A 12041-nucleotide genomic window follows, 5' to 3' on the forward strand; every position below is an offset into this window, starting at 1 on the left:
TGTTTTGTACATTAAATATGGAATGTTTTGTAGCTGTGATAAGTGAGAACCAATGACAAAATTGGTCAAAATCACACGGTACGGGAAAATGAAATATTGAGACCACTCTCCCTACCTTCTAACAATTGTTTTGAATCAATACAGATACAACTTTTATTTAAAAAATCAGAAGATAAAGGATCAGGCATCACTGGTAGGCATCAGCTGTAGTAGTAACGAAATTTTATCAGAAAAACATCCGACTAAACGCTTACTTTTCAAAACATTGCATTGGCAAAGGAGGTCCTCTCAAAAACTTCTGTTTCTCAGCATAGAAAACTCCTGACTACAGGAGAGGAAATCCGAGTCTGCTCGCTCGGCATCCGGTTGAGCGAGTATCCTAAGTCCTGACCAATTGAGAGGGTGGTTGGGCGGAAGTGCTGCAGTTTCTGTGTATTGGTTTTTCGAATCTGTGTGGATAGCAGAGGGGTGATTTCTTTCAAAAAACTGGAATGGGGCAAATGTGCGCTCTCCTCCGATACTCTGCTCGCTGGAATCCATGGAAGAGGGTGAACGTCAAGCGCTAGAGCAGGACAGCGAGCTGTGGGTTATCGAGATTTGTGCTGTTTGGTAGAAGAGTCGCGAGGAAAAACAACATTACTCATTCGAGCCCATCGACGCAATGATTGAATTTATCAAGTGGCAGAGCTTGCTGGATCCGCCATATCTACAATATCATTCGTGGGAAGGGAGAAAGAAAGAAGAACCATCATCGAAGCAGGCTGGCCGCGCTAGCTGCTCGAATCAATTTGGAAATGGAAGCAAGCCTGCCAGTATCACAGTGAACTTCGCTAGAGGCGGTCCTCCAGAGTTAGGACGTTGGTTTTTGGCTGCCGTATCGTGGTTGCGCGCGTAGTTCTTCCGATTTTCGCGGCGTGGGCCGGGAGCTTCCGTGTTCTCTGCAGTAGTGCGGTAGTGGCGTTTCGAAGCGACGGTTCGGGAACTTTTTCGGATGCGCGTGTTTGTGTACCGGATGTGTCGAGATTTCCGCAATCCGAGAGTGACTTTGTGATTGGTTATGGTTTATCTCGATCATTAGGTGATTATCTCACATCAAAACGGGATGGGTTGCTCTAGTTAAAATATATCCAAGCAATTTCAACCCGTTACAAAGAAAAATCCTACAATTTTAAAAGCTGTTTATGAAATAAATAATTTTCAACCATGATGGAAGTAAGTGAAGTTCCGCAGCAGCAGCAGCAGCAACAATCGCAGCTACCGCTGGATTTCAGTGTTACTATGGTGAATATCAAACTGAACAATGTGAACGTGAATCTGAACACCAACAACAACAGTATCAGCATCCTGAACAACAATAACAGTCATCATGGCGGCTCCAACGGGCTCAGCCACAGCCACAGTCAAGGAAATAATTCGGCACAGGATGCGATGGGTTCGCTACTGGCAGCGCATCATCATCACCAACAGCAGCAGCAACAGCAGCATCAACAACAACAGCAACACCTGCATCAAAACGGAACTAGCAATGGCAACACTGCTGCGCTAACAAGTGCTTTCAAGGTGGTGATGCCACGGGGGAAAGCCGACGGTGAGTTGGAAAATTTGTAGATCATAAAAAGAGGAAATGGAAGAATTTGTGATAATTGGAGTCTCTACTGTTAAACTATTTTATTTTTTTTTAGTTATAAGAATCTGTTCTGGAACTTACCTGATGCTTAAAACGATGGATGAATTTTATTAGAGACCTTCAAATCAAATGGATATTATGGTCTCGAAATTTCAGCATCTGGGATGATTTATCCCTGGGAACGAAAAGTTTATCCTTTAATTATGATAAGCCCCTTAACCTTTAATTGATCTGCGTAGTCGCAGTTTGGTGCATTTGTATATGTAATCGAAGGGTGCATTTTAATTTCATGTTAAGAGTTATCAACTAAATATTTAAACGATTTAACGTAAAGCAGATCAACAAACTTGAGTTTTATCAATTGACTTATCTTTAAATGTTCTTATCAGTGGCTTCAAATTTAGTTTTCAAAGCAATTATGATGTGCCGTTTCTATAGATATCTATATTTTTAGAATTTAAATTTGTAAAAGAACGTTTTTTTTTAAACGTTCTGTGAAAAAACTTTTATTTGTGTTGTGAGCCTACTTGGTTGAATAATTCTAATGAATCATAGCTATCGAAAGATTCCCTTCTAATTCAACCACAGTATACCGTGATTGTATTGAAGAGAATCATAGAATGATAAGCTTATTTTCCGAAATTAGCATAAAGATTAACTTTCCTTTATGACTATTCTTAAAATTATATTAATGAATTTGTAATACTCAACATATACATATTTGCTCATTTAGTTTCCCAAAAAAACTCTTGCTATGATAATACCTTTTACTGTTATTATTGATACAATTAGATATGTAATTCGATAAGGAACATTAGCAGTTCAATTAACAACTAATATAGTAGCCAGGCAGGGCGTGTGATATACAGTTGCGTTAAAAAAAGAATGAAATCGCGTGAAGCTGTGCACCCACTTCCAACTTTGACAAGCTGCCATTTCTCTCTCGGTTGATATTTTTTCATGAAAATTTCACACAATCTAGTTCAACTATCCAACTAACACTCTACAAAATTTGAAGTCTTTACAATGACGGGAAACAAAGATGCTTCACTCAACTTGCTGTATCTTCGACAATTTTTATTGAAAATCCTCGAAATTTGGTCCAAAGATGTAAACATGTTGGATATACTACCAAGCCAAGTTTCGTCAAAATCGATGAACGTGATCAATAATGATGCCGGCAAGAAAATCCGGTTCATTATCGCCCAGCAGACGATTTCATTCTTTTTCGGACGGATGTTTGTATGGAAAACATCGTAATCCATGTATTCTTGATTTATCCTTTCACAAAATCAAAATTTATTACAAAGAAGGTCGTAAATTGATAGAAACTTCATTCCTGCTTTATTAAGAAATAGAAATTGTTCCAACAGAGCTGGTATTGAAAACGAACATAAACACATACAGGATCTCAATGAAACTTGATGTTTCCTCGAAGAGATTCCCTTTTCTTAATTCTAAGCGTACATCTTTCGAGGATATGATGGCTAGCATCTTACAAATGCTAAAACCACCAACCCACAGAAATTGTGCTATGTGTGCCGTGACCGGGACTCGATCTCATACCCGCTGGCTTAGAAGACTGGAAGGCTATCCTCTACGCCACGGGCTGCGGCAAGCAGGTCATTTCTGAATCTCTGTTCTTCTTATTTCGAACTCTATTGAAACATTTTCTCTTACGAAACAAAGCACGAATGAAGTTTCTATCAATTTGCAACATTCTTTGTGATAACATTTTGATTTTGTTAATGAAAAAAACAAGAATACATGAATTAAGATGTTTTCCATACAAACATGATTTTCTACCCGGCATCATTTTTGATCACGTTTATCGATTTTGACAAAACTTGGCCTGATATTAGATCAAACATTTTTACATCTTTGGCCAAATTTTGAGGATTTTCAATGAAAATTGTCGAAGATACAGCAAGTTTAGTGAAGCAACTCCAAATTTCCCTTTTTTACGGAAATAGCTCTATCTTTGTTTCCCGTCATTGTAAAGACTTCAAATTTTGTAGAATGTTAGTTGGATAGTTGAACTAGATTGTGTGAAATTTTCATGGAAAAATATCAACCGAGAGAGAAATGGCAGCTTGTCAAAGTTGGAAGTGGGTGCGCAGCTTCACGCGATTTCATTCTTTTTTGAACGCAACTGTAGCTTAGTTGGAAATGTACTACATAAAAATGTTATAACGACTAAAATCGAAACAAAATATTAAGCCTGACGACATTCATCAATAACATTTTAAGGGGATACAGGGTCAATAACTACTTAATTTATGTAATTTTGAAAACTGCAATTGCCTTGAAAAAAATTTTTTCTTTGATTTTAATTAACTTTAAACGGATATTTGCTAATTTATTAACAAATCCACATAAGAATTTTGGTTTAATCCTTCAAGACATGAATAAAAATACTCCGTGTTTCTTATTTTTATAAATCACTAACTAGGAACGCCTTAAATATATTATATCTTAAATGTTTTATTCAACGTGATTTTTAAGGTACAAACTATCATGATTTACGATGATTGATTGGTCCTTCATTTGACCCTGAATCGGGTCTTTTCTTTTCTTACCTCGGCCGGTTCGATTAAAAAAATCTCAACTTACGAGTTGGGCAAGTGGTAAGATGACGGGAAGCGCATTTGGAGGGCTGGAGTTCGATTCTCTTTCGGTGGTTTTTTTTTAATTTATCATAGAATATTGTGCATGATACCTATGTATATTGTTAAAATAAGTTCTTTTCCATACCTACTTCTTGGTCTTGCAGAACATCTTTTCAGTAAATTTACCGCAGCTCGTGGCCCGGAGGATAGCCTTCAAGTTTTCTAAGACAACGGTCATGAGATCGAATCCCGGTCACGGCAAAAATAGTACACTTTCTGTGCTCTGGTTGTTTCAGCAGGACTTAAGATCCTGTATGTGTTCGATAACAAAAAATCGTGTTTTGTTATCGGTTGTAGTGCTAGTAGTGCTTCATAGACAGACGATGATGCCAGTCCTTGAGGTCTGGAGGGGCCCTTCCGAAACACTAAAAGTAATTTTCTCTTTCAAAACAGATCAATCGAGCTATTAAAACAGAGAAAATGATTTTTAGTGTTTCAAAACTGCCCCTCCCAGCCAAGCTGGGCCATAATTGGCCCTAGGCAAAGTCGTGTAAACGCAGACAAATAAAAAAAAAAAACTGCCCCTCCAGACCTCCAGGATAACTATCATCTTCTGTTTACGAGGCACTACGGCGAATGTTATATAGAGGGGAGTCTTGATTTTGAGCGAAGGTAGGAATATTAATTCATGTCAATGGTATAATGATTGCTGATGAGAATATCAACACAATATGCCAAAATTTGGCAGTCGCCTTAGAAGGGTGTTCACTTTCTTTCGTATACAGTCGAACCTAGATAAGCGAGAACTGTGAGAGGAATTTCCACGTCTCATAATTTGAATTGCACAAAAACTCTAGAAATTGAAGGAATTTTCATCTCCGAATACAAATTGTGGGTATAAAAATGACATTGTCGTACGCAGGCAAACAGTCAATTAGTCAGAAAAACTTTGTCTCTATCAAATCTTCCTAGTTTCTAAAATAAACTTTTTTAGAGTTACATTGAACTGGTTCATTTTCACTTATATATCAATGTATTTGAATCAGGAGCATTTTATTCAAGTTCCACAAACAATTGACACAGAAACCTTCGTGCTTTTCGAAATGATAAAATTGCTGTTTTAAACAACCAAATTAATTCTGTACAATTTGAGAATGTTAGAGTTTCAAATTAATGATGCCTTATCCGGGCGTTTTTTGAATTGATGAAAAATTAGCGAATAATTAGGAAATAGATTATTTTTATTTACACCTGCCCAAGATATTTTTCATTCGTTTTTATTTTAAGCTTTGAATTTTCATTTCAGTTTTATGTAAAGTACACTTAGTATGAATACGTAAAAAGTGTCCACATAAAATTGTATCACAGTAAAAATGCTGTAGAAAATTACCTATATGACCGATTCTTTCCAAACTTTCAGACAATGAACTATAAACCAATTGGTGGCTTTTGGTACTTTTACTTGATTTCAGTTCAAAACTATATTCGTTCAATCGTACATTAGGCCCAATTCTACCAAAAAGATTGAGCGCAACATATGAAACCAGCTTCTTTTATACAGAATCCTATTTGTTCTCGAAATTAACCTCTTTGAGACGCTCATTGAGTGCCTGCTTCAAAAAACGCACTGTACTTTACAATGGTTCTTGTATGAAAGTGACTTTTTTTGCTTCACACACTTGAGGGCATCCTTTGAATAATGTAACGAATTAAAATAAGTCGAAATGGTGCAAAAGACCACCTTACAGCTTAGTTTGCACTTTCAACTGACCAAAGGATGCAAATCCAGCTGCAGATATCTTCAGAAGTAATTTTTACCAAAAATCAAGTTTTTGTTAAAAATAAACATCATTAAGACGATTCCAAAATGATATTTGTGATGAAAATCGGTCCAGTTGCTCTGCATGAAGCCAAAACTGTAAACCATTTTTTGCAAATTTTGTTTTTGTTTTTGAAGTTTGCTAAAATCACTTTCAAATGCTTTTATACGTATTAAATATTGTAAAATCATATTATTTGTAAAATTTTATCAATAACCTAATGAAATATAAAAATCATTTGAAATAAGTTTTGGTCTAAACTTCATATGGAGTTGTTCCATAGTTTCCTGAGCGAAGCATAAAAAATTCGAATAAACCTGTACTCACTGTTTGTAGGTCTTAACTACTGATAAAAAATTCTTTCGGACCACTTATCTTCTTCTGTTGATTCTCAGAACATTTAATCACAAAACTCACTGTTGCAGCCTGACTACGAGTAGTTTTCGAAAGTCGTCTTTAAAGAATTGAGTATTTTTCTGAAGATTGCTACTTTTGGATAATGTTTTTTGCTTGCAGTCCATGACCTTGATATGAAATTTCTAGTCATTTGCCTGGTCGTTCGCATGCGGCTATTTGTTGAGATGTGCTTCTATAGGTTAATCGATGGATTTTTAAGAGAATTTTTCTAATTTGCTTAAAATTTTGTATGCAATTCAATGCAAAACTCGGTTTTTTGCAGTACTCGACGTAATTTTCCAACCTGGCAAGCCTCTTTGGACAAATTTACGCCTCATGTTGATAAAATCCACTTTTCAGGGTTGCTAGCGAACCGGGAAAAACTTTGGAATTTCATCACGTCACCGGGAAACCGGGAATTTCGGCACCTCACCGGGAAAAATGACATGTTTGATTTTTTTTCACGGAGTTTCAAAAATATTTTCAAAATCATTTAAAAAAAAATTTGGGCGTATTTTTTGAAGAGTCTCGATGTAGATTTATCTCATAAACGCTTATATTCGTTCATTAGTAAACAAATGAATTTTGAATCGCTTTTTAAAACAAATTGCGGAGAATTATGAGTTATTTCTTTTATTCGCTCTCCGCAAGTGTGCTACACTTACAAGCATAACTCAAATGTTATTTTTTTATAGACAAAATTAAACACAAAACTAACTACAGTTGAAACTGGATAAGTTAGAGTCCAAAGGACTGAACTTTTTTTCTCGCTTAAAGAGGTTTCTTACTTAACCAGGTTCTATTTTATAGAGGGTCAGCAACATACAAATGCATTAAAGTGATCTAGAAATGCAACTATTCAATGTTTATTTGATAAAAATGCACCTAACACCAGTTGATGCATCAGTTCGGTACAAAAGTGTTATTTTTACAAATTATAATTTTTTTCTAGAACTTTATAAAAATTCTTGAAAAATTATATTGGCTGTAAGTACTACTTTATAGTTTCAAGATCAATTAATCGGACTTATTTTTGCAAAATTGATGAAATTGCGGAGCAAAACAACGAATTGATGCCCCGTTCGTTAGATTTGTTTAAAAAAACATGAAAACCTATCAATTGATACGAAAAGACTACGTGTTAGAAGACGCTGAAGTGTTTGCCATGATTTCTCACCAGTTTACAAGTTTTGGGATACATTATTAGAAATTTGAAGCCCTGTATATTGATTTTTCTTATTCACCATGATTTTATATATAACCTGGGAAAACCGGGAATAACTTTGGAATTTCAAACCAAAAAAATCACTAGCAACCCTGACTTTTGCAACTTGTCGCATGAATAAAATTTTTAAAACTTTCAGCCCTTTTTTTGGTCTAACATCGAACCATTTTTGGTGCAAAATTCGAAAAAAAGTGTGGTTTATCCTCCGTCAAAAACGGTTTTTATATTTGAATCAATTAAATTTATCTTTCAGATAAGTTTGAAATCTTTACCACTACCAGCTCACAAAAAGACTTGAAGTTATCAGAAGAAAAATTTCACACAGTCAACCTTATCCCCATGGTGCCACGTTGTACAAGCAAACAGAAAATCCCAATCGTCAACGAAATTCATCTGGCGAATATCAAATCACCGGATGCTCAATCCTCGGTTTGGCAAAAATGGCAAAAGTACTCATTCCAACTTTCATCGTGACAATAATTCATAAAAACGACCAACGGAAGCTCTGTCAACATGTTTGGCTTCTGAAACCAAACTGGGCAAAAACACGATGATGAACAGGATAAAAAACTACATGAAAAAAGTCGGTAGGACTGCGTCCAAGTGCAGTTTTGGCAGCCAGCAGCGGGCCCTGTCAAACAACCCCAAGCTGGATGGAACATGTTTCAGAAATCCATAAATTTTTCAACTGTAATCCAGAAGATTTTTTTTTTGTTGCTACGCTATCCGGGTATGCTTCTCTCGTGTTTCCCCCCTCCCTTTTGGGTCAGCCATTGGTTTCAGCTTTCATTTCCATTCCCATTCGGGCCCGAAATGTTTGTTGGGCTCAGCACATCAACGCGCAAATCTCCACCATGGCCATTGCTCGGTCACAACAGTTGGTCCCCGGCAATGGAATGGGGATCCCGGCTCGATTTGCTTTCTTCTGGGTCCAATCCTCGGCGGCAGCAGAAACAAAAACAAGCAAAAAAAAAATGAGCCACGCGAGCCACACTATGTTACAGTTAATTAAAAATGACGAAAAAATAATTACGCAGTGGGCTCTTTCCGATATTCCGGGGGTAAAAGCCGACAACTGCGACTGCGACGGCCACTGGCTGGGCAGTATCAACGTATCAACGTCCGGAATCCGTGGGACCAGACGCCAGGTCTGGAGGTTACATTCTGGATTATTTTTTAAAAAATTTTTTAAGATAAACAGTCAATTCTTTGACTGAACATTTTGAAGGAGAGTATTTTGATTGAGAATTCTGGCTAATTTGGGTTCAATGAATATTACTGTTAAAATTATACATCACTCGTGTTCAAGACTGTCTTCAATATTCATACAAATTTTTCGTTGCACGTATTCTTTAAAACTTAACGAAAATCATCCTCCAGAGGCAGCGCGCTTGACATGTAAGATTTTTTCCACGCCATCAACAGGACACCAGTGTCGTTTTCGGACTTTCCCGGATTGGGAAACTGGGGTTCTCGCTCTGCAGTGTCCATTTTGACTATCATCTGACAGTCCAGCAATCAGTTTGGCTGATGTGTGCGCCGTATGTATGTGTTCTGTATCTTTTCGGTTGTTCCACCAGGAGCAATAATCAACAACAATTTTAGTAGCATTTCCGGAACGGCGGCGCTACATGTTCACGGCTGTGACCGACAGGGTTTTCCCGTTTCCGGCGCGGCGCGGTCTTTGGCGTGAGGATTCATCATCTGGGAAAAATTCACAAACATCATGGATGGGAACAATGTTGAAAGGCATAACACGATCCGGGGACAATCAGCGAAAAAGCAGAACATGTTTTTTGAGCTCCGGATTTTTTCACCGTTCTACTATTTTTTTTTGCAAGTGCTTTATGAAATTGGGAATGTGAATGATCCGGGAACAACATTGGATTTTTTTCTCGAATCAAATCAAAAAGAATTGGATTCTTTCTATAAAGTTGGATGCGGAGGATTGCCATCAATCTTTCATCACATGTTTACATAATCTTATTTTTGATTTACAAAATTATTAGGTGTAGTTCACAGTTTGAATAAGAATGTGCCTATGTTTATCGCTTGTCTTCTATATGTTACACTAAAACAGATCTCATGAAATTCACGAGCTCATGAATTTCAAAATATTTTATTCTCTTTTTTCACATTCAGAAAAAGTTTCCGAAGGTAAAATTTTCTGATTCGATTAATCGAAAAAAAAAATTGGCGTGAACGTAGAATCGAGTCCAACCTGTACATTAGGGTGTCCCAAAATTGCATAACTTCTGGGAATCTGGGGGCTCACCGCTTCTGATTTTTCAGAATTTGCCTAATTTTTTGAGGCTCAACTTGACAACCTGATAGGCCATTGAAACTCCCTGATTTTTTAAAGTAAGCTTGATTTTGTCTGATTTTGTTGTAAGGATCTGCATTAGATACCATTGCTGAAGTGAAAATGTGGATCGACTACAAAAAAGTCATTTCCGAAGTCGAAATTTCCATTACTTAGACGTATCCTGATTTTTATTTCATCAGTCACTGATTTTTGAAAAAAAAAATTGCAATCCTGCATACGAACTGAAACAATGCAAGAGAGTACAAGTTTTTGCTCTGATCGTATGCAAACTGCCAACAACAATAAAGCGTAGTTCTTTTAGAAATGGGACAGTTACGAATGCGTGTATCTCAAAAACCATTCGTTTGATCGAAATACTTTCTATGAAGAAAATGAAGGTAATGTTATGATATTTCCTGAAAAAATTTGAAAAAAATTGTTTATAGTTTTTTGTTAGAGAAATTTCTATTTTATTCTTGGTATTTCCCATTGGCCGGCGCACACTTTTTTCAGTCATGGTATTGATCAGTTTTTCCAACTTATACTTCGTTAAATCTATATTTTAGGTGGATTCACCCTCATTCTTCAATTTCTGATACTTTTTGGTCCAATACTTCTCTTTTAAAAGAAACTGGAAGCATTTTAGTGGATACAGTAGTTTCGAAATGAACAAATTTGATTATTTTCGACCACATTTTTGAACGTTTTTAATGGAATTTCTTCTGGCAAAATCTGACAAAAACGAAGTAAAACCATCATAAGATGTTATAATAAGATAAAATCGGTTAGTATAAATCGTAGGTTGCGGGTGGTACATACAAGATTACTCTTTTTTGGCTTTTCAAAACAGCGAAAACCAAAGTTTCGTTTTGAAAATTTTTGTTAATTTTTCGCAGGAGAAGAATTTTAGCAAATCATTATTATAATTATAATTATAATTTTATACAAAATAACCAGCAAATACATACTTTAATATACTCGCGATCTTGCAACGAGCAGACATGGTTAGGATTCAAACGCTGGAATTTATTTAAAATAGGGTACTTCATAAGTTTTGTCGTTCATCAGAAATCATCTGTCCCATAGCTTCGGTACCGGCTATACAGCTTACGAGCTCTGGAACTAGTAAAAAATGAATGTTTGAGGTTCGGTTTGAATGAGTCATCATTAGGCAACACTTTCAGCTTATCGGAGAAAATTGTTTTGGACATTTCAGCGATCTACCCTTAGTTTTTCGCTTATTGAAAATTAAAAATACTGGTATGAGACTTGACTTCCCAGATTACCCTCAACCGTAGTTGCCAATCTTGTGCTTCACTCCAATGCTTGATTTGAACTTTGTGAACATTATTGACAGTGTTTGCATACTTATCCACCACAAAAACTCAGTAATTCTTTGAATAATCAACGGTTTTGTCAGCTAACAATTTGATAATGACGAATTTTAAAGGAAACTGTGCAAAATAATTTTTTTCTTTTTCTCTTGCATCGTAGATAATTAAAAACCGCGTTAATTTAAAATTTTGAAAAAAAATAGGTCGAATAGTAGTTTTTACAGGCAACAAAATGCTGTCCAAATTTTGAATATCCGATAACTAGTAAACGAGCTATCAGCAAATTAAAGTGTCCCATTTCTAAAAGAACTAAGCTTTATTTCCTGCTATTCTCATTGGAAAACTCTTCCAAATACACCTTCTGAAATTGAGCAATCTGGTTGCACTGCTGGTTGTAAAGAGAACAACAAGTCTGTTTTCTCACTTGAAGCCCACGCGCGAGAACAAATTTAGCGAAACCGTCTTCAGAATCTGCAAACATGGCAGTCATTTTTCATACCCCATTTCAACTGGCTTCAAGTAGATAATTATTTTTACGATCGTTCACTTGTCTGGTAGGACTTTCGATTTGCAGTAACGTCGTTAACGACTATCATTTCCAATGCGATTAGATATTTTCTGGGTCTTCAAAGGTGAAGCAGGAATCTAAGGGTAAAAGCAATCTGGAGAAATAACAATGCTTTTTACAATTATTTTATAGAAAATTTTATTCCTAAAACTGTTGG

The 12041-nt window shown here is 36.2% G+C and overlaps 1 protein-coding gene across 4 annotated transcripts in view; it reads left to right on the forward strand.

Moving 5' to 3' along the window:
• Positions 1–826: 826 nt before the first annotated feature.
• The window catches only part of LOC129748713 (zinc finger protein 235-like), a 406374-nt gene continuing 395159 nt past the window's right edge, over positions 827–12041 (forward strand). For all 4 annotated transcript variants that reach the window (XM_055743402.1, XM_055743404.1, XM_055743403.1 and 1 more), the window contains exon 1: positions 827–1588. In XM_055743402.1, the coding sequence (XP_055599377.1) occupies positions 1204–1588 (385 nt within the window). In that variant the 5' untranslated portion in view covers positions 827–1203. The remainder of the gene's footprint in view (positions 1589–12041) is intronic.

Source organism: Uranotaenia lowii, chromosome 2, assembly GCF_029784155.1.
Source record: "Uranotaenia lowii strain MFRU-FL chromosome 2, ASM2978415v1, whole genome shotgun sequence".
NCBI classification, from domain to species: domain Eukaryota; kingdom Metazoa; phylum Arthropoda; class Insecta; order Diptera; family Culicidae; genus Uranotaenia; species Uranotaenia lowii.